Source organism: Muntiacus reevesi, chromosome 14 (genome assembly GCF_963930625.1).
Source record: "Muntiacus reevesi chromosome 14, mMunRee1.1, whole genome shotgun sequence".
In the NCBI taxonomy this organism is placed as follows: domain Eukaryota; kingdom Metazoa; phylum Chordata; class Mammalia; order Artiodactyla; family Cervidae; genus Muntiacus; species Muntiacus reevesi.
In genome coordinates, this window is record NC_089262.1 from 28,486,115 (window position 1) to 28,511,483 (window position 25,369).

The 25,369-nt window shown below is 37.7% G+C and overlaps 1 protein-coding gene across 3 annotated transcripts in view; it reads right to left on the reverse strand.

The window, feature by feature from the left end:
- ZFR (zinc finger RNA binding protein) overlaps window positions 1-25,369 on the reverse strand; it is an 81,110-nt gene that overhangs the window by 49,760 nt on the left and 5,981 nt on the right. For 2 of the 3 annotated variants that reach the window (XR_010658980.1, XM_065905176.1), the window contains exons 3-6: window positions 7,655-7,678; window positions 5,889-6,171; window positions 4,949-5,093; window positions 1,714-1,932 (exon numbers count right to left, since the gene is read on the reverse strand). Coding sequence is in view for 2 of the 3 variants with exons in the window: in XM_065905176.1 (XP_065761248.1) it covers window positions 1,714-1,932; window positions 4,949-5,093; window positions 5,889-6,171; window positions 7,655-7,678 (671 nt within the window). In the remaining variant the exon portion in view is untranslated. The remainder of the gene's footprint in view (window positions 1-1,713; window positions 1,933-4,948; window positions 5,094-5,888; window positions 6,172-7,654; window positions 7,679-25,369) is intronic. The other variant, XM_065905177.1, reaches the window with a different exon arrangement.

The following is a 25,369-nucleotide window of genomic DNA, read 5'->3' on the forward strand; positions in this document are numbered from 1 at the left end:
AACATGAACCAGGGAATAGTGGATCTCTATACTTAGGGCATTCACACAAGGAAAGCAGTTTACACTGTAGTACATATAAGACAAAATTCACTTTTTATTAAGAAACCATGATGTTTGTATATGCATAATTGCATGGAAGAAAGTATAGAAAGACATGCACTAAAAAGTTAATGGTAATTAGTGTCTAGGGATAGATGCCTAGTAATTTAATTTTTCTTCCTTTTTAAATCAACAGCTTCGAGTTTTAAAAATGATATATTACTTACATACTAAAGCAGTAAACAGAAATAATTATCTTCATGCTGTGTACGGTATATTCAAGCAACTGAGAGAGACAAAGGCTGAGAGAGGCAGAAAGATAAAGGGAAGAATAGATGCAAGAGAAAAACAAGATATAGGAAAGGATACTATCACATTCCTTATTTATTAAAGCTGATGTGGGTTTTCTTCCTTACGTGTCCAAATAGATTTCACTGAAATAACTCCATTTACAGTTATAACTAGTTAACCAGAGAAAGGCAGAAAAGTTGTATCTGTGCCATCATGAGTAACAAATCAAACAATAATAATATCTCCTTACATCAGTTCATCTCCACACGGCTGTCTTAATTAACTCACAAATCTGTCCATTGCTCCCTTTCTCGAGCTCTCTTTGGCATCCTGTCTACCCACAAGGTAAAGACAAGACACCACAGCAGACCATACAAGGCTTTCCACACTGACATTTCCAGCCTCAGTTTCCTGTTATCCTGTGTATTCTGTATTTCAGCCACAATGAACTCTTGATCCCAAACATAACATGCCTAATTTGTATCCCTAACACCATGCACAGCATTCGACACAGAGTAAGAGATTTTAAAAAATTTTTGAGAAATAAAAAAAGTTAAAAAATTCAGTGGCTACTTCTAACACCTCAACTACCAAAAAACATCAAGAGATGAAAAATGAAATGACATATGCCATCTTAAATCTTCCATGGAACAAGACAGCATACTAAGGAATAAGTAAAATGCAAAACCAACAACAAACTATACATTAGCACAACGCTAAGTGTCTTCAAAAAAGTCATGTGTAATTTTAAGCATTCCAATACTACAAAGTACCTCAGTGGAAAATTAGGAAGAACAGTGGGCACAGCAAGGTTTTAGTGATTATTCTTGGCCAGGAAAAATATATGATTACTAGGGAAAATAAATCTACTCTGTTTTTCCAAGGGATGTGTTATATAACCATCATCTATGGATGTTTATAAAGGCCCCCAATATTTTCAAGATTACTTATTCCTGATAGTAAATATGAAGATATAACTCCTTGTGAGCTGAAAATACAATGTAAATAATCTGTCACTGGTACTTCCTGAAGCTAACCTTGAACTTTCAAATTCATTTGGAAAAGTCAGATAGGGAATGACCCTGTAGGATACTAGATGTTATTTTCTCTAACTGCAATGCTGGGACCAAGGTTTTAAAAGCCCAGAGGGCATTTTTACATTCTAAAACTTCCTGGTATTTTAAAAAAAAAAAAAAAAAAAAAAAAGCATACATCTTAAGAGTATGGTTCATTTGTCACACTATGTACAAATATTTGTATTAACACCTATCAATTAATTCAATTACTGCTGTACTGGAAGTAAGACCATCCCACAGAAAACCAAGATAGTTTCTCGGTGAGTCTAATTCGCTTACTCATTTAAACACACTTTATCAGTCTTACCAGAATAAGTAACTGCCGTGGTACTGTAAGTAGCACTCTGGGTATAGGATGGCACCACAGTAGCTGCAGCTGCTACTGGCTGTACGGTGGAGGATACAGGATAAATGGAGAAAGTGGTGGTAGCTGGACTTGGTGTGGCTGGTTTTATGGCTGTCACTTGTCGAGTTTGCTGGGCTTGTGTATACTGAGTTGCACCTTGGCTATAACCTGCTTTAGGGGCTAAATTGGAAAAGAGACATAAGAATATCAGAAAGGTGAACCAGCATAGTTACTGTAGCAATATCCTAGAAAAAACAAACATAGAACATCATCAACTGGAAATTTTATGCTAGCAATTTCTCCTTGATAAAAGGAGTAAAATTCTTATTATCAACTTCATAAAATACAACATCTATATAAATTACTATTCCTCCCCAGATGCTTTCTACATATTTCTGAAATGACATTTTGTCAAGATTTGCCACTAACTGAAATACCAACACTACTTAAACCATGTCATTAACAAAGGTTTAAGGAAAGAATGTGTGTGTGTGTATTTGGGCTAGCCAGTATACTTGAGATTTATGCTTAATACTGGGAACAAAACAGAGAGTGACTCAAAGTACAATTTAAGTTACAGTAAAATTTTCAATGCTTGATTATATGGAACTTGTTCATACACCATTTAAAAGAATTTCACTGATTTGTCCACTGTGAACTTCAAGCTAATTACAACCCACAAGGAGCTACTTATTTAATTCTTCAAATGTCAATAGCTCGAGTGCAGCTGTTCTTAAACGGCTATCATTAATGTCAAGCCTGAACCTTCTGCTATCTTTGAACACATTAAAACCAATGTATACCAGGGGTGCAGTGTTAAAGAACCTGCCTGCTGATGCAGGAGACTCAAGTTTGATCCCTGGGAAGGGAATATCCCCTGGAGTAGGAAATGGCAACCCACTCCAGTATTCTTGCCTGGAAAATTACATGGACAGAGGAACCTGGTGGGTGGGTTACAGTCCATGGGGTCACAAAGAGTTGGACATGACTGAGCGCACACACACACACACACACACACACTTGAATACCTTAAGAATCTTGAGACTTATCATCACTAAATTAATAATTAATCCCTTATTAAGGATCACTAAAGCATACAAATATAATTTTCTGAGACAGGCCAAATATTAGGGACCAAACTCACTTATGCTTAAGTAAAAGTACCTTAAACAAACAGTACTTAACAGTTTATAAAACTTTTTCTACACATAGTAGGAAATCTGATCCACATGACATACAGATGATTACATTTTACAAGAAAACCCTGATGTCCAAGAGCTAAATAATTTACAAAAGTCACATGGTCATGTCAGATTTTAGACTATACCATGGTATTCTGACTCAAGATTAATTCAGTACTCTTCAGCATAATCCATCAAACCTTGGTAAATTAATCAGGAAGTTTATTAAAGCTCATTGTACCCACAAATCATTAGAAAGGAGACTATAAGGAAAGCCAGGATCATTGTAATTCAAAATACTTTTAACCCACTTTCTAAGGGACTAATAAAATCAATCTTAGATCTAAAAGTATCCTAGAAAGAGCTGAGTCAACTACCCTGTTCATAAGTAAGAGAAGAGATGAAATGAGGTAAAAAATCACTTGCCCATGATACTGGTAACACCAGGGCTAGAAACCAATTCTACTCTTCTCTAATTCAAGGCTCTATCCACACTCTCATGGTCCTTCAAAAATAAAGATGTCGCCTACTTTTCAGGCTGTATATTGCCACTGTTTATTTAACTTATATGCAGAGTATGTCATGTTGAGATGATGGGCTGCATGAAACTGGAATCAAGACTGCCGGGAGAAAAATCAATAAACTCAGATATGCAGATGACACCACCCTTATGGCAGAAAGCGAAGAACTAAACAGCCTCTTGATGAAAGTGAAAAAAGAGAGTGAAAAAGCTGGCTTAAAACAACATTAAAAAAACTAAGATCATGGCATCCAGTCCCATCATTTAATGGCAAATAGATAGGGAAACAATGGAAACAGTGACTGACTTTATTTTCTTGGGCTCCAAAATCACTGCAGATGGTGACTGCAGCCATGAAATTAAAAGATGCTTGCTCCTTGGAAGAAAAGCTATGACCAACATAGACAGTATATTAAAAAAGAGAGTCATTACTTTGCTGGCAAAGGTCCGTCTAGTCAAAGCTATGGTTTTTCTAGTCGTCTTGTATGGATGTGAGAGTTGAACTATAAAGAAAATTGAGTGCCAAAGAATTGATGCTTTTGAACTGTGGTGTTGGAGAAGTCTCTTGAGAGTCCCGTGGGTTGCAAGGAGATCAAACCAGTCAATACTAAACGAAATCAGTCCTGAATATTCATTGGAAGCACTGATGCTGAAGCTCCAATACTCTGGCCACCTGATGTGAAGAACTGACTCCTTGGAAAAGACCCTGATGTTGGGAAAGACTGAAGGCGGGAGGAGAAGGGGACGACAGAGGATGAGATGGTTGGATGTCATCACTGACTCGATGGACATGAGTTTGAGCAGGCTCTGGGAGTTAGTGATGGACAGGGAGGCACGGCATGCCGCAGTCCATGGGGTCATAAAGAGTTGCACACAACTGAGCGACTGAACTGACTGACTTTTCAGAACTCAGAGAGCTTTGGTCTTAAAGGTGCTCAGTTAAATTTCTATGAGAAAAATCCATCTTTTAAAGACTACAGATATGTAGGCTTCTTTGCAAACAAAACAGTTCCTGCATTCAAACCGTTAATATATATTGTACTATCAGTGGCTGATAGCAAAACCAACTGTCATTACAGATCAGAGAAAGATGAATTAAAAATATGGGTCCACAAAATGGAAATCACCATCAGGGCCTCCACTAATTACAAAGGAAGGTATGTCTGAGCATTCTTGGGCAAAAAGCAGGCGGCCCGAAGTTATTGCCACAACTTCTTTCGTTCAGCTTATTTCAGCAGAAAAAGAACTATAAGTTGAAGACCAGACATGAAATACACTTCCAAGAGAGAAGGACAACATTGTGAACTGCCTCCAGGGCCTTCTCTCTTTGGGACTCAAAGGCATTTTTATACAGAAAGGACATGGCTAGAACCTGCCTCTCAAGGTAATATAACACAAGTTTAGATGGACTCAAAAGCCTATCTTCATTAAATAACACCTTGAATAGTATGCTTCAACAGTGTACAAGGAAAGGGTGGCATGTTAGTAAGCTCACCTGTCTGATAGTAGGTCTCGGCAACGGAAGGCTGAGGCTGGGCGGCGGCAGCTACAGCAGCAGCAGTTGCTGTCGGTTGTTGGTAGTACTGCTTACTATCGTAAGCTACAGCGGGAGCTGTGGACCTTACATATGAGTACGAATCCTAAAGAACAAGAATGGAAGAAAATCTTGCTATCAGTGAAGTGGCAGAGGGAAAAAACCTCATCTCTGCCACATTAAAAACCCAAGAAAGGAAAACAGAAACCTAAATATGTATGAATATAAACAGAAGATTCAAATTCAATACAAAGGGGATTCATTTGGGACTTCATCAAATAAGGTCAAAATCATTTAAAGCAGCATGTTTAACTTTTAAAATCGAAAAAATCATCAAAAATTTAAAAATAAACATTATTTAAAAATTAATTTTATTTAAAAATTGCATGGTGGATCTACTTAAAGATGGTTTCCAGAGTAAAGAACACCTGGATGTTCTAAGCTTTGTGACAGTCAGGGAAGTCCTGACACTGTGTTATTTGTTTGTCCTACATATCTGAAGGTCGTGGTTCTCAAAATAGACATAGGGGTGTCCCAAGTGGATAAATAATACCACAGTACCAACAAGGGACAGAAGACCTTATATGTCTTAATTTTTCTCAAAAACTTGTTACGAGATTAACATATTTAGCCATTAATTAATTTTTTTTAATTAAAGCAAACATACATATAGAGTGAAGTGAAATGGACTGGGGGATTATTAATATAAAACTCACTGCAAGGAGGCTTAATCCCTGGAGTATGCCCCTGGATTACCTAGGAATACACAATCACTTTTCTCTATCATTAGAGGTATATTTTGCAAGACTCAAGTTTGAAAAGCACTGGCTTGTACATTACATTAAACACTGATGCCACTGAACCTGTATGTTAAGGCTAATGAAAGCAGCAGCTTTCTTACCTGGTAGTTCTGTGTAGTAGCTGGGGGTGGTGGTGGAGGTGCCTCTTGTTGCCTCTGTGTATAACCATAGTCAGTCGCTGTGTGTGCAGTGGGGTAACCTCCATAAGCAGCAGCTGTTGCAGCAGCTGCAACAGCTACTGGAGCAGGCCTGGCAACTGCAACTGTGGCGGCTGCTGGTGCATAGGCAGCAGTAACTGTGTGAGCAGCTACTGGAGCCTGATGAACAGTGTAGCTAGCAACGGTGGTTGGATGAGAGTAGGCTACACCCGAAGCTGGCTGCTGGCTATATTGTGGAGTAGAATAAACATAATACAATTTAATTTTTAAAATCTAGGAGTTCAATCAACTTAAAAGCACATTTCCCAGTAATTTAATCATGGACTACAAAAAAACAGGTACGAACTTAATAAACCACCTAACCAAATACCCTATTTGTTATTGTTGCATAATTTTCATCCCTTAATCTGAATAAATTAAGAGAGTCACACATATTGTTTCAGATCAAAAGATCATTATCACAAAGCAGGGAGGACAAACTGAGATAAGCAGCAGCATTAGGAAGAAAAACTGATCAAATTAGAAGCTTAAAAAAGTATCTGCTGTATGTAAAGTTCTTTATTATGTTCTGTAGTTTTAAAATACTGTATTCTAGCTCCAATTATGGAAAACATTTAAGGTAGAAACTGTTACCGGCATGACTTAAATATTTCTGATGCTCTAAGGCAGTAGTTCTCAACTAGGGGAGAATCTCCTGGTTCTCTATGCCCTCCTGGAGATACCTGGTCATGTCTGGAGATATTTTTGATGATCAAACTGCAGAGGAGAAGGTGGTGATGTGTGCTACTGGTATTTAGTGGGGAGAGGTCAGTGATGCTGTTATATATCCTATAAAGGACAGCTATTCACAGCAAAGAATTATCCAAAGAATGCCAACAGTGCTGAGGTTCTTTCTCTAGAGTACAGATTGTACAATGCAATATTTATTATATTAGATACATTTTCCAGGTTATAGGCAGCAATCATTATACACATTTCTTTCTCTCTTAAAAATGTAGCACATGCTGCAAAAGGAGACCTAAGTCAGATGCTTTGCAATCATACTATTTAGACCTCAAAGAGACAAAAACATTTTCCAAAACTCTAATAAATTAATCTTCAGGTAAAGTTTTTAAAATAACATTTACTTTAATTTTTAATTTGAGAGCCTAAGTCACATAAAACAAGGCCCACAGATTTTAGTATATAAGAACGTTTTTGTTGTTTCAGGTTCTCTGAGTAAGCAACACATTGACAATCACACCTGCTAAAGCTCTATTACCAAGGCAGAAATGCCTTCTTAAAAAAAAGGATAGCCCCAAATTACTTAAGTTGACAGGTTTTAGCTGACCATGTTTTTAAAAAAAATTTTTTTATGACCATATGTTTTAGTACGAGTCAAAAGTACAGCTAAGAAAAAAAATACCTAACATAGCTGAAGCTGCACTAATAAACTAGTGTGCCCGATTCATGGGTTACAGTACAGGATATTCTTCACTGGTATGCACAATACCAAAAAAAAATATGGCATAGAATTAAAATCTGGGGCCATCATATTTTAACTGTATTATGGAAGACACTGACAATTAGAATGTATTCAAAAGGAATCAGTATGAAGTTTATAAGTATGGGTATTATTTTACATAAAAAGTAAAGGACCTAGGGACATTCAGTCTAGAAAAGGTGACCTTGGAAGATATGATAGCTGCCTTCTAATAGAAGAAACTTACTCCATGCTGCTCCAGAGAACAGAACTAGAACCAATGGATGGAAGGGTGGCAGATTTCAGCCCAATATGAAAAAGAAAAAAAAACAAAAACTTAGAACAGAGTCCAAAGAAACTCTTATAATTTCTATTTGGATGAGGTTTTCCACATTTTGACACTAAAAATTAGCTAACATTCTCTACATATATGCCAATTATAAGACAGAAAAAAGGAAGTTTAAACTGCAATAGTGGGAAATTAGATGGGCATTGACATTTTCTATGGATAATTCCACATTGTTAGGAAAAATTCCAGTAACATATACTTCTTCAAAATTCCTAGAACTGTGAAAAAAAATCATGTTTAAAACATAAATGCACCAGTTCTGTGGAACTTGTATTTAACATTTACTGGTAAGATTTTGCATATACAGGCTATACGGCTACACGGCTACATAAAAATCCAGAGAGTCTTGAATTCCTATACTGTTTCCATTCATCCCACTGCTCTTCATCGAGCATCTGTTCACATTTTATGCTCCCCAAAATATGTCCTACAGGAAAAGCAAAAGCTGGAGTAGAATAGGAATAGCAAGTATACTAGGCAGGCAATTTGATGTATACTGCCTCTGATCTTTAGAAGTCCACGCAGCTCAGGGATGGATGACCTTGTGCTCTGGTTTATGCCTACTGCCCCACATATTTATTAATAGTATTCTCACTCTCCTATGTCTCAATTTGAACAATAAATTTTATAGTCACCCTTCCCAGCAGCCATATAAAAAAAGATGCCAGTGCATTTAGCAATTACCATATATTTACATCCTTAAGGTTAACTAATCTAACTTGCTCTGTACAACCAGGTCCCTAACCATAATCTGGACTGGAACCACAGCCTCCACCAAAGCATCATGAAGGATGATGATCCACTCTCAGTTCCCAGGGAGCCAAGGGCTAGGGCAGCTGACAGCAGTTAAGATAAGAATAAAGATTCTCTGATCTGTTATCTTAGATTCATCTGGGAAATTTTCTCTTTCAATTTCAAATACCTTTAGAAGAATGGTCTTTAACATGACACAGATGACCACACTGGACTATACTAATTCAATTAAATATCAAGTAGCTAAGTTTACGGAGAAGGCAACAGCACCCCACTCCAGTACTCTTGCCTGGAAAATCCCATGAACGGAGCAGACTGGTAGGCTGCAGTCCATGGGGTCACGAAGAGTCGGACATGACTTAGCGACTTCACTTTCACTTTTATGCATTGGAGAAGGAAATGGCAACCCACTCCAGTGTTCTTGCCTGGAGAATCCCAGGGATGGGGTTGCACAGAGTCGGACACGACTGAAGTGACTTAGCAGTAGCAGCTAAGTTTAAACAATTAATTTTAAAGAATTCAGGTCAAGTTCAAATTAGTTTATGTAAAATTAATCTTAAATTGAAACGGTTCAAATCAAGGTTTTTGCCTAGTCTCAAGTGTTAGAATAAAATGTGTTAAGTTATACCTCTATATAAAATTTAAGACTTAATCATCTTTATGGAGAAGGAAATGGCAAACCACTCCAGTATTCTTGCCTGGCAAATCCCAAGGACAGAGGAGCCTGGTGGGCTACAGTCCACGAGGTCGCAAAAAGTCAAACCCAACTGAGCACACACGCACAACTGTCTTTAAGTTGTTTCTTAAATAGGGAACTCCCTGGCAGTCCAGTGGTTAGAACTCCAAACTCTCACTGCCAACGGCCCCAGTTCAATCCCTGGTTGGGAAGTAAAATCCCACAAGTCATGTGTTTCCCCCCCACCAATCTTAAGTAAAACAGAACATAAAATAAAAACCCACATCTTGTGCCACAGAAATAATCTGTGAAATGAGATTTTCATTTACCAAACAACCAGGAGAGCAGAAGTTTTTATTTAGATGATAGTATCCTTTGTGAATAAATTAAGTCTAATCAGTTTCAGTCACTTTTAAAGTGCAACAAACTAAAAAACAAATCATGAAACAAACATAGGAAATCAACATGGGTAAGAAAGCTTAAGAAATAATCAGACATAAAATAGGAATAGCATTTCTCTTGAGGGGGGAGAATTTAGGATATTATTGATATTAAAGAGTGAAAAAGTATGTTTCACATTCCTTAACTGTTTACCTTCAGCTTAAGAACCGAAGCTAAAGATGTTCAAACTACCACACAACTGCACTCATTTCAAGGTAATGCTCAAAATTCTTCAAGCTAGACTTCAACAGCATGTGAACCAAGAACTTGCAGATGTAAAAGCTGGATTGAGAAAAGGCAGAGAAACCAGAGATCAAATTGCCAACATTCGCTGGATCATAGGAAAAGCAAGAAGAATTTCAGAAAAATATCTATTTCTGCTTCATTGACTATGCTAAAGCCTTTGACTGTGTGGATCACAATAAACTGTGGTAGATTCTTAAAGAGATGGGAATACCAGATCACCTTAACTGTCTCCGGAGAAACCTGTCTACAGGCTAGGAAGCAACAGTTAGAACCAGACATGGAACAATGGACTGGTTCAAAATTGGGAAAGGGGTACATCAAGTTTGTATACTGTTACCCTGCTTATTTAACTTCTATGCCGAGCACATCATGCAAAATGCTGAGCTCGATGAAGCAGGAGCTGGAGTGAAGACTGCTGGCAGAAACAGCAACTACCTCAGAAATGCAGCTCATACTACCCTAATGGCAGAAAGCAAAGAGTAACTAAAGAGCCTCTTGATGAAGGTGAAAGAGGAGAGTGAAAAAGCTGGCTTAAAACTCATCATTCAGAAAACTAAGATCATGGCATCTGGCCCTATCACTTCATAGCAAACAGATGGAGAAAAAGCGGAAACAAGGGCAGATTTTATTTTCTTGGGCTCCAAAATCATTCTGGATTGTAATTGCAGCCATGAAATTAAGATGCTTGCCCTTGGAAGGAAAGCTATGACAAACCTAGACAGCATATTAAACAGCAAAGACATCACTTTGCTGACAAAGGTCCATATAGTCAAAGCTATGATTTTTCCAGTAGTCATGTACAAATATGAGAGTTGGACCATAAAGAAGGCTAAGTGACAAAAAATTACGCTTTCAAATTGTGGTGTTGGAGAAGACAACGAGAGTAACTTGAACAGCAAGGAGATCAAACCAGTCAATCCTAAAGGAAATAAACTCTGAATATTCATTGGAAGGACTGATGCTGAAGCTCTAATACTTTGCCCACCTGATTTGGCCAACTCATTGGAAAAGATCCTGATGCTGGGGAAGATTGAGGGCAGGAGGAGAAGCGGGTGACAGAGGATGAGATGGTTGGATGGCATCATCAACTCAATGGACATGCGTTTGAGTAAGCTCCTGGACATAGTGAAGGACAGGGAGGCCTGGTGTGCTGCAGCCCATTGGGTCACAAAGAATCAGACATGTCTTAGCAATTGAACAACAACAAAGCTGAAAGTAAAGCCAGTCAGAAGTCTTATCAAAATAAATAGCCAGTCAAAATGACCAGATATTACTATAAACTGAAAAAGAAATAAGAATGATTCCATGGGAAATGGATAACTCAAAGCAACAGTAAGAATTTTCAAAATTTCCAATTTGTATCTATAAAATAAGAACTTTACACCAGTTAGAAGATAAAAATGAAGGACATGAACAAGATAAAGAAAATGATTAAAGAGGAAGGATAAATATAGCAGGTCTAAAATTCTAACAAGAAGGAATTCTAGAGAAAAGAAAAAAAGCAGAGAGAAGAAGTTAAGAAATAAAATTTCCCCACTCTTGAAGGGAGGAATATTTTCAAATTCAGAGGTCTACAGAGTGCAGAACAGAAAGAAAGAACAACACTGACATTTAGCATTTCATAACACCTCAAGACAAAGAGAAAAAAATCCTTTAACTCTCCTGACACAAACAAAACAGGTTACCTACATATAACTAAATTTTAACACTAGTGGTTGGAAGACAACATGGTAATATCTTGAAAATTCAAGGGAAAATGGTTATTAATGTGGAATTCTGCATCCAGCTAAACTATTAACACAGAATATAGATTCTGACATTTAAGGTCTGAAGTTTACCTCCTATATGCCTTTTCTTAGGAAGCTACATGAAAACGTACTTAAGCAAAAAATAAAACAAGAAAAATAACATGCAATTCCACAAACAGTGGATTCAAACTAGGAGAGTGATAAAAGCCCAGGTCAGCAGTAATACAAAGGCCCAGAAAGGCAAAGTTTATGAGACTGCAATCAGAGGAAGGACAGAAGCCTTTAGGAGAAAGATGTTCAGGAAAACAGATGACTGGACAATAGACAGCAGACCAGGAGACTGGTGAAATCTCAGGCACCAAGAAGATTTGGGTGAAAAACAGGATAATGAAAGACTTCAGGAAATATGAAACTGGTCAAGAAAAATAATGATCACAGCTGAGCAACTAGTAGAGTGTAAAAAAAAGGAAAACCCATTTGAACTTGAGCCTAGAAAGATTATTAAGTGATACAGGGTTATAAAATGGGAATTCTAGGAATTCTAATCATAGATCAGTACTTGACACCACAGTAAATACTATTTACAGTTATAAAAATGAAATGGTTTTTGCTTTCAAGTTTTAGAATCAACCTAAATCACGGAAGGTCAACTATTACAGAACGCAATGTAAATGCTATCACAAGGAAAACTATAGCTGAGTAGAGGGACGGAGTGGAGAAAGAGGGAAAGTAAAGCAGAAGAATTTAAAGATTCTAAACAGTACCAAGATACTATCAGCTTGTGATGGAACTACAACAGAACTGACAGTATTGTTGAAGACAGACAGCCGAATTACTGAATTTGGGGAGAAATATGAGAAGCATGAGAGTGTATATACGAACTCCTAACCATGATTTTAAGAAGTTAAAATATAATGCATAGTTGATAAATTAAGATATAAAAACACAGCATACTATTTAGTGATATGGAGGTTAGAAATAAAACCAAGATATATTAAAGGTGAGGGTCCCTGGGAAGTAGAATTGGGAGGCAGGGAGAAGGAAAATAAGGGACTTGTTATCATTAAGTCCTTCTATTTTTAATTAGTTAATGCATTACTCTGGGAAAAGGGAAGCATAAGATATTAGAACAGAATTCTCAGACAGGCAACTTTAATGACTAACAAACCAGCCCTAACTCTAAATACTCCCTTCTAGTTATTCCAATACAACTCTACATCTGCATTACTGGCCTCAACCTGAATCTATACCCGACTCTGGGCCCATCTTTCAAATTCCATTAATATGAACTGGCTTTATATTACACTACTAAATTTACAGCCACTACTGAAATCACAACAAGTTATGTGTACAAATGGCTTGTCCACATACATGGCATCTAGTAACAGGGAAAATATTCCTACATCTCAGTTAATTTCTATACAGCGGTTCTCAAAATGTGATCCAAGGACAGCTAAGGATCCCTAAGATTATTACAGAGGGTCCATAAGGTTGGTTCTCCTTTTTCAATTACAAATTGCCTTCATATATTTTAATCCAAACAACTTATTGCAACAGACCAAATGCAAAAGCAGATATGAGAATCCAACCATCTTAATGAATCAACCATCTTATCTCTATATCCACAGAGATACTAAAAAGATTTGTAAAAATGAAAAACAATGCTTCTCATCTCACTACTTTTTTCGTGGTTGGAATATAGTTACTTTTCATAAAGATATTCTTGGTTAGCATGCAGTGGCTTTACTATTATTTTAAAACAATTTTATAAATATTTTAGAAATTCCTAATACAGTAAATATTAGTGTAATCCACATAAACAAAAGTGGTTTTTTTTGGTTTTAATAATTACAAGTTAGAAGGGCTCCAGAACCATAAAGTTTGAGAATCACCATTTTATGATACAGAACATTAACTTAAGATCTGTGATGGTATTCACCCTTCATTTTCCTGCTCTTATTACCTCTTTAAGCAAAATGCTTCCTTCTATCTTATGATGGAGAAACAGTATTTGTTTTCCATTAAAACGAGCAGTGCATGAGTGGCCAGAGGTCTGTTGCCTAAACCTATAATAGTCATATCTAGGGCTCCAAATCTCCTCCTGGTTAACTGCTATACATACCAATTTCTGTGTTAAGAGAGACATCAAAGGCATTGGGAAGTAAAGGCTCAGACTTTGGAACCCCCAAAAGAAAGTAACAGAAAGTGAATTAGGAAAAAGCCCACTTTCCCCTTTAAGGGAGAACTGTATGGAAACTTTCTTGTCTGAGTCTTGGCTCTAGGTAAAGGAGAGAAGGCTCTTCTTTGATAATACTTAACAAGTGAGCACTCTCCTAGATTGGGCTCTGGAATTCACATTATCTGACCAGGGAAAACACCAAACCAAGTAGTTATCTCTGTGCTGACAATGCTTCCAGGTGCCACAGAATCCAGATTTCTCTCTAATGCTACAATCCTGCAAGAAAGAGATCTCAATCAAACATGAAACTCATAAGAAAATAAGATACTATGAGCAAGAGCTTGCAAAATTATTAAAAAACTGAGAAAACTACAATTATTAGAATTATTGGATGCAAAACAGAAAATAAACACACTAAAGAGAGAGTCTGGAGAAGGCAATGGCAACCCACTCCAGTACTTTTGCCTGGAAAATCCCATGGACGGAGCAGACTGGTAGGCTGCAGTCCATGGGGTCGCTAAGAGTCAGACACAACTGAGTGACTTCACTGTCACTTTTCACTTTCATGCATTGGAGAAGGAAATGGCAACTCACTCCAGTGTTCTTGCCTGGAGAATCCCAGGGACGGGGGAGCCTGGTGGGCTGCCGTCTATGAGGATGCACAGAGTTGAACACGACTGAAGCGACTTAGCAGCAGCAGCAGCAAAGAGATGGTCAAAAGGAAGACCAAGAGGTCAATCAAAAACACCAGATAAATGGAAACAATTTTCAGAAATTAAATACAGTACATAAAAATTAGAATCTTAGAAAGGCATAACGGATTACACATAGCTGGCCAAAAAAAAAAAAAAAAAAATCTATAAACCTACCCAGAATGCACACAAAGAGATGAAAGATATCAAAGAGGCTGAAAGACCAGGAGGAAAGAATAAAAAATGGTAACTTGCAACTCACTGGAGCAACAAATGAAGAAAAAGAATGGGAGAGAGGAAACATCTAAACAAAATGTCTGATATAACAATCCTCATGTCCACGAGTCCCAACTAATCCAAAATAAGATTAAATAAGGAACTCTCACCAAAATCCATCTGAATGAAACCATAAACACCAAAGAGCGAGAAGCACAACTAGGCTGAGGAAAAAAATTCCCTAGAGACTAAGTGATGACTTCTCAAGAATGAGAAGGGAGAAATGAAGATATTTGAGATTAAACAAAACAAAACAAAACAAAAAAATCTGTTCTTAGTAAACCTGTATTAAAAGACATTCTCAAAGATTTACTTTAGGAAGAAAGAAAATGATCTCAGGATGAATGAACGTTAAGTTTAAAAAAAAAAAAAAAAAAGGTAAATCTGAAGGCAAATTTAAATAATCACTGGCTATATAAGATAGTTTTGTCCAACCACTGTCACAGGGTTTAGAAATTCTAAAAACAATGAAAGCACAAAATGAAGAGGCAACTGATCAAAGTTAACCAACTTATAAGTTGAGCATTTTAAGTCCTTGTTCTGTTTAGGAAGGTAATGTAAAGGTATCTTCCTAAACAGGTAAAGGTAATGATTAACTTCAGATTAAGTCAAAAATGTGAAATTTCTAGAGGAATCACCATAGGACAGATGTGGAATGTTTAATTTCTGACCTTGAAAGGCAATGAGGGGAAAAATATTTAATATTTAATAATGTTGAGAATGACGAAAAAAGACATACTACCTTTAGGTATTCCTTAAACTTGCTATGTCATGCTCGATTACCTGTACAATGCTATTAAAACAATAACTGCATCATTGTAGAATTTTGGAAGAAACTTACATTCAGGCTCTATTTTCTTCTTAAAAACCAGAATAAATAAAATAACCAATCCTACAATTTCTACCAACTCATTAGATTTGTAGACTACAAGGGAGAAGGATGGTTAAATATCTGGATTAAATATCCCATGGAAGTCAAGTCGGATGCTGTAAAGAGCAATATTGCATAGGAAGCTGGAATGTTAGGTCCATGAAGCAATGCAAATTGGAAGTGGTCAAACAGGATATGGCAAGAGTGAACATCTTAGGAATCAGCTGAATTTAACTCACGCTGGAATACGTGGAATACGTGAGTTTAACTCAGATGACCATTATATCTACCACTGTGGGCAAGAATCCCTTAGAAGAAATGAAGCAGCCATCATAGTCAACAGAAGAGTCCAAAAAGCAGTACTTGGCTGCAATCTCAAAAATGACAGAATGATCTCTGTTCGTTCCCAAGGCAAACCATTCAATATCACAGTAATGCAAGTCTATTGCCCCGACCAGTAATGCTGAAGAAGCTGAAGTTGAATGGTTCTATGAAGACCTATAAGACCTTCTAGAACACACACCCAAAAAAGATGTCCTGTTCATTATAGGGGACTGAAATGCAAAATTAGGAAGTCAATAGATACCTGCAGTAACAGGCAAATTTGGCCTTGGAGTACAAAACGAAGCAGGTCAAAGACTAACAGAGTTGCCAAGAGAACACACCGGTCTCAGCAAACACCCTCTTCTAACAACACAAGAGAAGACTCTACATGTGGACAACACCAGATGGTCAATACAGAAATCAGACTGATTATATTCTTTGCAGCCAAAGATGGAGAAGCTCTATACAGTCAGCAAAAACAAGAGCAGGAGCTGACTGTGGCTCAGATCATGAACTCCCTGTTGCTGAATTCAGACTTAAATTGGAGGAAGTTGTTCCCTACTAGACCATTCAGGCTTGACCTAAATTAAATCCCTTACGATTATACAGTGGAAGGGAAAAATAGATTCAAGGGATTAGATCTGATAGGCAGAGTGCCTGAAGAACTATGGACAGAGGTTCGGGACATTGTACAGGAGGCAGGGATCAAGACCATCCGCAAGAAAAAGAAATGTAAAAAGGCAAAACGGTTGTCTGAGGAAGCCTTACAAATAGCTGAGAAAAGAAGAGAAGCTAAACGCAAAGGAGAAAAGGAAAGATATGTATCTTTGAATGCAGAGTTCCAAAGAATAGCAAGGAGACATAAGAAAGCCTTCCTCGGTGATCAATGCAAAGAAATAGAGGAAAACAACAGAATGGAAAGACTAGAGATCTCTTCAAGAAAACTGGAGGTACCAAGGGAAATTTCATGCAAAGATGGGCACAATAAAGGACAGAAATGTTATGGACCTAACAGAAGTAGAAGATATTAAGAAGACTGGAGAATATATTCTGTGGCAAGAATACACAGAACTATACAAAAAAGATCTTCATGACCCAGATAACCACAATGGCATGATCACTCACTTAGAGCCAGACATTTTGGAGTTCGAAGTCAAGTAAGCCTTAGGAAGCATCACTATGAACAAAGCTAATGGAGGTGATGGAAATCCAGTTGAGCTATTTCAAATCCTAAAAGATGATGCTGTGAAAGTGCTGCACTCAATATGCCAGCAAATTTGGCAAACTCAACAGTGGCCACAGCACTGGAAAAGGTCAGTTTTCATTCCAATCCCAAAGAAAGGCAATGCCAAAGAATGCTCAAACTACTGCAAAACTGCACTCATCTCACATGCTAGAAAGGTAATGCTCAAAATTCCCCAAGCCAGGCTTCAACAGTACATGAACCATGAACTTCCAAATGTTCAAGCTGCATTTAGAAAAGGCAGAGGACCGGGATGGGGAATACGTGTAACTCTATGGCTGATTCATGTCAATGTATGACAAAACCCACTGAAAAATAAAAAAAATAAAAAAAAAAGAAAAGGCAGAAGAACCAGAGATCAAATTGCAAACATCCGCTGGATCATCAAAAAAAGCAAGAGTTCCAGAAAAACATCTACCTCTGGTTTATTGACTACGCGAAAGCTTTGACTGTGTGGATCACAACAAACTGGAAAATTCTTAAAGACATGGCAATACCAGACCACCTGATCTGTTTCCTGAGAAATCTGTATGCAGGTCAAGAAACAGTTAGGACTGGACATGGAACAAACAAACTGGTTCCAAATTGGGAAAGGAGTACGTCATGGCTGTATACTGTCACCCTGCTTATTTAACTTACATGCAGAGTACATCATAAGAAATGCTGGGCTGGATGAAGCACAAGCTGGAATCAAGATTGCCGGAAGAAATTATCAATAAACCTCAGATACACAGATGACACCACGCTTATGGCAGAAAGCGAACTAAAGAGTCTCTTAATGAAACTGAAGGAGGAGAGTGAATATGTTGGCTTAAAACTCAACATTCAGGGACTTCCCTGGTGGTCCAGTGGCTAAGACTCCACACTCCCAATGCAGGGAACCCAGGTTTGATCCCTGTTCAGGGAACTAAATCCCACATGCTGCAATGAAGACCCGGTACAGCCAAATAAATAAATAATAAATATTAAAACAAACAAACAACAAAAAAAAAACACTCAACATTCAGAAAACTAAGATCATGGCATCCGGTCCTATCCCTTCATGGCAAATTGATGGGGAAACAATGGAAACAGTGACAGACTTTATTTTCTTGAGCTTCAAAATCACTGCAGATGGTGACTGCAGCCATGAAATTAAAAGACCCTTGCTCCTTGGAAGAAAAGCTATGACCAACCTAGACAGCATATTAAAAAGCAGAGACATTAATTACTTTGCCAACAAAGGTCAGTCTAGTCAAAGCTATGGTTTTTCCAGGAGTCACATATGGATGTGAGAGTTGGACTATAAAGAAAGTTGAGTGCCAAAGAATTGATGCTTTTGAACTGTGGTGTTGGAGAAGACTCTTGAGAGTCCCTTGGACTCCAAGGAGATCCAGCCAGCCCATCCTAAAGGAAATCAGTCCTGAATATTCACTGGAAGGACTGATGTTGAAGCTGAAACTGCAATACTTTGGTCACGTGATGTGAAGAACTGACTCCTTGGAAAAGACCCTGATGCTGGGAAAGACTGAAGGTGGGAGAAGGGGACAACAGAGGATGAGATGGTTGGATGGCATCACCAACTCTATGGACATGAGTTTGAGTAAGCGCTGGGAGTTGGTGATGGACAGGGAAGCCTGGTGTGCTGCAGTCCATGGGGTCGCAGAGAGTCAGACATGACTGAGCGACTGAACTGAATACTGAGTAAATTCAGGCTGTATTTTCTTCTTAAAAACCAGAACAAATAAAATAAGCAATCTTACCATTTCTACCAACTCATTAGATTTGTAGCCTACAAGGGAGAGGGATGGTTAAACAGCACATGAACTGTTAACAGTCTTCTTGAGATCTTTTAACTCTCACTGTTGTACTGTTCTGTGCTTAGTCGCTCAGTCATGTCTGACTCTTAGCAACCCCATCAACTGTAGATCGCTGGTTCCTCTGCCCTTGGGAATTCTTCAGACAAGAATATAGAAATGGGTTGCCATGCCCTCCTCCGGGGGATCTTTCCAACCCAGGGATCAAACCCAGGTCTCTCATATTGCAGGTGGATTCTTTAATCTCCCTGACCCAGGATTAACCAGGGTCTCTCCTGCATTGCAAGTGGATTCTTTACCAGCTGAGCTACCACCAGGAGAAATGTCATTTGGATCCACTGAACCTCATTCTCTCCTTTTCAGCATTTTTGAGGTTATTTGGCCATTTACATATGAATAAGGGATAAGGAAAAACTATAAGAAAATTTGCAATATAAATTATAGCAAATTCAAATTCTTACTCCACATATAGACAAAATGGACCATGTTTTCTGAACAATGCTGCTCATCAACTTTAATGCAGAACATGAAACATGTCCATCTGTAAATGCTAGTTCGCCATTTTAATTATTTCTCTAATGAATTCCAACTCTTCATTACTTCCAGTTCTTCTTCCTACATTTGAATTGTCAACATACAATGCTTCAAAAAGTTTTGAAATGTTTTATGGCTCATATTTTGCTGGAGAGAGAGAGAGATGATGATGACCATATTTGATTCCTAATTGCAAAACATTACTAAATTTTTCTTTTGGAGTGATCTAATGAATCTTTTAATTTCTACACCATCTATTTCCTTCCAACTACCTTTGAATACGTATCTGCCTTGAGGATCTGTCCACTAATGCACCATATCGAGTAAATTTTAGTTCACAAACATCACAAAACAAGAAAGATTTCTGCCACATATACTTCGAGCAAAATGGGATGTTCCGAATATTGTCACAGAATATTACATAATGAAGTCCTTCCTATTAACTATATGAGAGTACTTTCTTTTCCTTATCCTTAGAAATAAACTGTTCGTTTACTGATTCTTCAGTGTGAAAAAATTCATCTCAGACAGTGGTCCGCAACTTTTTTGGCACCAGGGACCAGTTTCATGGAAGACAATTTTTCCACAGATGGGGGGAGGGGATGGTTTTGGGATGATTCAAGTGCATTACATTTATTGTGCATTTATTTCTATTATTATTACATTGTAATACATAATGAATAAATTATACAATTGCCACCTGGGCTTCCCAGGTGGCACGAGTGGTAAAGAACTTGCCTGCCAATGCAGGAGATGCAAGAGACGCAGGTTTGATCCCTGGATTGGGAAGATCCCCTGGAGGAGGAAACACAACCCTCTAGTATTCTTGCCTGGGGAATCCCATGGCTACAGTCCACAGGGTCACAAAGTGTCGGACACAACTCAAGTGACTTAGCATGCACACATATAATTGCCACTCACTGACAGGGTTCTGGCAGTAGTCTGCACGCAACTGATTGTGGCCTCTGTGCAGTCCAGCAACTGACTGTGGTCTCTGTGCAGTCAAATCTCTCTGCTAATAATCATCTGTATTTGCAGTGCCTCCCCAGCACTAGCATCACCTCAGCCCCTCCTCAGATCATCAGGCATTAGATTCTTACAGGAGGAGCTTTGAGTATAATACTTCTCCAGGTCTGACAGCAGGTGGAGCTCAGGTTTAAAGGGAGTGATGGGAGCCTCTTAAACACAGATGGACACTTCCCTCACTGGCATGCCACTTACCTCCTGTATGGCTGATTCCTAATAGTCCGTGGCCTGGGGGATGGGGATTCCCTGATCTAGGATATGGTATGTAAAGACCTTTATGCTGAGATTTTGCTCATGCAATCAATTTCACCATTATCATTTGTCTTGGGTAGTGTCATTTTGTTTTTGCATTCATCTTATTTATGTAATAACTGTCAAATATTTTGTGTTAACTTTCTTATCTTTTGACAGTATGAACAGAGAATGAATAATTCTGACTTCTCAACTGTGTTGAAGGAAAACTAAAAGCCAACAATTAAACGTAGTGTCTCTCTCTTCTTTCATACCATCTTGAAAGATGCAAAATGTTGGGCAATGCAGTATCTTCCACTTATTTCACTACTGTACCATCCTTTGAGGTGCTTCTAAAACCATTTTGCTATTGCATTACTTTTTTTTTTTTTTTAAAGCATAGCTGGAAATAAGTGATGAGTAAAGAGGAAATAATCTTTAGGATCACGAAACAGCAAAATGTTTCAAGAAACAGAAAAACAAGATCACTAAGATTCCATACTCTAAATCTTAGACTTATAAAAAAAGATCCAGTGGATCCATATGGTAATTGAGATAAAATAAATTTTATTCCATTTTGAAAATAAGCAAACTGTTTTCTTTGGAAGACATCTAAAAGAGAAAGTCATGCAATGTTAATCCTTGTAAGTATTTGTAAACAGAATTACTCAAAAAAGAAACAAGCTAAGGAAAAAAAAAAAGAAATAAGCTATTGGGTATAATTAAAGCTGGTGGATACCATAAATTAAACCAAAGTGCTCTATAACTTCCTATACCCAAGAAAAATACATCTTTCATTATATCTCCAATATATTAACATTTCTTCCGAGAAAGGTATGGATACTCACAGAGGTGAAACTAAAAAATTACATGCCGCCTACCATAAAGTCAAAGAATGTTCAAACTACTGAACAATTACATTCATTTCACATGCTAGCAAGGTAATGCTAAAAACTCTCCAAGGTCAGCTTCAACAGTACGTGAACCGAGAACTTCCAGATGTGCAAGCGGATTTAGAAAAGGCAGAGGAACAAGAAATCAAACTGCCAACATCTGTTGGATCATAGGAAAAGAGAATCCCAGAAAAACATCTACTTCTGCTTCACTGACTATGCTAAAGCCTTTGACTGTGTGGATCACAACAAATTGTAGAAAATTCTTGAGAGAGATGGGAGTATCAGACCACCTCACCTGCCTCTTGAGAAACCGGTCTGCAGGTCAAGAAGCAATAGAACAGACATGGAACAACGGACTGGTTCAAAATTGGGAAAGGAGTATGTCAAGGCTGTTTATTGTCACCCTGCTTATTTAACTTACATGCAGAGTACATCATGAGAAATGCTGGGCTGGATGAAGCACAAGCTGGAATCAAGACTGCTGGAAGAAATATCAATAACCTCAGGGATGCAGATGACACCACCCTTATGGCAGAAAGTGAAGTGGAACTAAAAGTGTCTTGATGAAGGTGAAAGAGGAGAGTGGAAAAAGATGGCTTAAAATTCAACACTCAAAAATTTAAGTTCATGGCATCCAGTCCCATCCTTTCATGGCAAACAGATGGGGAAACAATGCAAACAGTGACAGACTTTATTTTCTTGGACTCCAAAATCACTGCAGATGGTGACCGCAGCCATGAAATTAAAAGAATTAAAAGACACTTGCTCCTTTGAAGAAAAGCTATGACCAACAGCAAATTAAAAAGCAGAGACATTACTTTGCCAACAAAGGTTGGTCTAGTCAAAGCTATGGCTTTTCCAGTTGTCACGTATGGATGTAAAGAGTTGGACAATAAAGAAGGCTGAGTGCCGAAGAACTGATGCTTTTGAACTGTGGTGTTGGAGAAGACTCTTGAGAGTCCCTTGGACTGCAAGGAGATAAAACAAGTCAATTCTAAAGGAAATCAATCTTGAATACTCATTAGAAGGACTGACACTGAAGCTCCAATACTTTGGCCACCTGATGCGAAGAGCTCCTCATTAGAAAAGACCCTAATGCTGGGCAAGACTGAAGGCAGGAGCAGAAGGGGACGAGAGAGGACAAAATGGTTGGATGGCGTCACTGACTCAATGGACATGAGTCTGAGCAAGCTCCGGGAGATGGTGAAGGTCAGGGAGGCCTGGTGTGCTGCAGTCTTTGCTGGGTGGCAAAGAGTTGGATACAACTGAGCAACTGAACAACGAGCAACAACCTACTCTTCATGTCAGTTTTTCCTTTTTTTTTTAAACTAGTATTGTTTTCAGAATTTTTTTGGATGTCATGTGAATAATGAACTGTAAGTCAATACAATAAGATCCCCAATCCTCTAAATGTGAAGCTAGGATAACCAGATATTCTGAAAGTAAAGGTTAGCAAATGAAGGATTTTAAGCATAAGAGTATTTTGATTAAATTTATAGTGACTATGTCTGCTTATAGTAAAAAATGGTTTAGGATGGGTAGGACTTAGGGGAGTGAGAGAAGCAATAAAGTCATCTTCATAAACCACATCACTCTTTGCCCTCATTTATATTTATTTTTTAAAGGTTCATTGTTTTTTCTATCATAAAGTATCATTCTTCAAATTTCAAGTTCTCTGCCCATTTAATGCAGACTACTATACCAGTATAATGCAATTATACAATATATTATCTTTTCCAAGAAGTAAAATAATTCAAAATTTTATTTTCACTTCTTTTATCTTTAAACACAGTGCCTCCCAATATTTTAAGCCCATTTGACCTCTAGGACCCTCAAGAATTTATTTGTGGATAAACAATAAAGTCCTACTGTACAGCAGAGGGACCTATATTCAATATCCTGGGATAAACTATAAAGGAAAAGACCATAAAAAAGAATGTTTATATGAGTATAACTAAGCCACTCTGCAGTACAGCAGAAATACAGCATTGTAAATCAACCATACTTCAACAAACTTTTTAAAAAAATTTATTCGAATACTAAGATAGAATGCAAAACCTATTTTATGCAAAATTTTAAGCTTGTCTTTCTGTAGCTCCAAAAAAAGTCAGATTCTAATTTTTCTATAATGGCCGCCCATGAAAATTAAAGCAATGATTTTGATAACTGTCAATTCTTTACTTAGCCTCTCTAAAGCCTTAATATTGCTGACTACTCTATCTTCTTTTGGTTTTTAAGAACACTACTTCTCCCAGTTCTCTGTTCACCACCACCCTGACCCAGTATTTGTTTCTTTCTCTGGCTCTACTTTCAACACCAAAGTTCCCCAAGTTCGTAACTGTGACTATTTTTCTTCCACTCATTCAAGAAAAGTTTACTAAATGTTTAAATGTTTGATGCATGACAAGTAGTTCCTCTGGTTCATCCATACTCACAGCTACAACAGTGGATTCACCACCATATGGCTAATATTCACATTTACACTTTGACCCTTATCCCAATTCTGAGCTCTATTTCCAAATGCCTACTGAATATTCTGAGCACCTTACAAATGTTATCTCATTGAATTCTCACACCACAATGGAGAATGTAGAGGCCTCCTGGGATGCTGATAATGTTGTTTCTTGGTCTGGGTGCTGGTCATACAGTGGTGTCCAGCTTCTGACATTTCATCAAGCTATGCTCTTATATGTGCTCTTTTCATATATATCACACTTCAAGGGAGAATTTTTCAAAAAATTTCAACCCTATGAGATAATTATTAGTATTATCTCTAATTTATAGATGAAGAAACTCAAGTACCAAAGGACTGTTTGCCCAATGTCACATGGAAAATAGTAGAGGGAGCCAGGACTTCAGAATCTACCAACTACGAACCATATTAAGAATTTAATTCATAGAATTTCCTGGCAGTCCAGTGGTTAGGACTCTGTGCTTTCATGGCTGAGGGCACATGTTCAATCCCTGGGGAACTAAGATCCCTACATGCCACATGGTGTGTCCAAAAAAACCTACACAAACCAAAAAAGAATTTAATTTCTTCTTGCCTTGGCCAACACATTTTCTTTGTCTAAAATGACCCTGCCTTGATTTTCAGAATTAAATACCATGTAGACTACCTCAAACCCCATAGTTGAAATGCTTCAATTCCCCATTTAAGTATTTTATTAAAAATCAGTACGATCATTACCATGGCAGTTACCTGTAGGTATACCTGCCCCTACTCTCATCTTCCAGCAGAGTAAACTCCTTGAGAGTAGGTATGCATACTGCAAGTTACTCTCTATAAATGTATTTTAATATATTTATTATATGAGAAGACTAATATTAAAAAAAACAAAAAGTCAGATGCTCTTTATTTCATTAATTTGCCCTGTGTAAGGGTGAATTAAGAGCTGCACTGTACACAGCTTTCCCAAAACACTAAGCAATGTTGTTTTTAGAACAATGACCCCAATTATGATAGAGTGATGCCAAGGACAATGTATGGATAAGTACCGTAGGCACACTCCCCACCTTTAATCTCCTTTAATCTCTTTCTAGTAATTCTAACATACTTTGTCAATTACTACATTTGACAAAAGACTGTTTTCTGATTATCCTGATTGTTTAATAACGTCTTTGGGTCCCTGCTAATATGCAAGATATCATGACAAGACTGTCTTGACTACTTTTGGACAA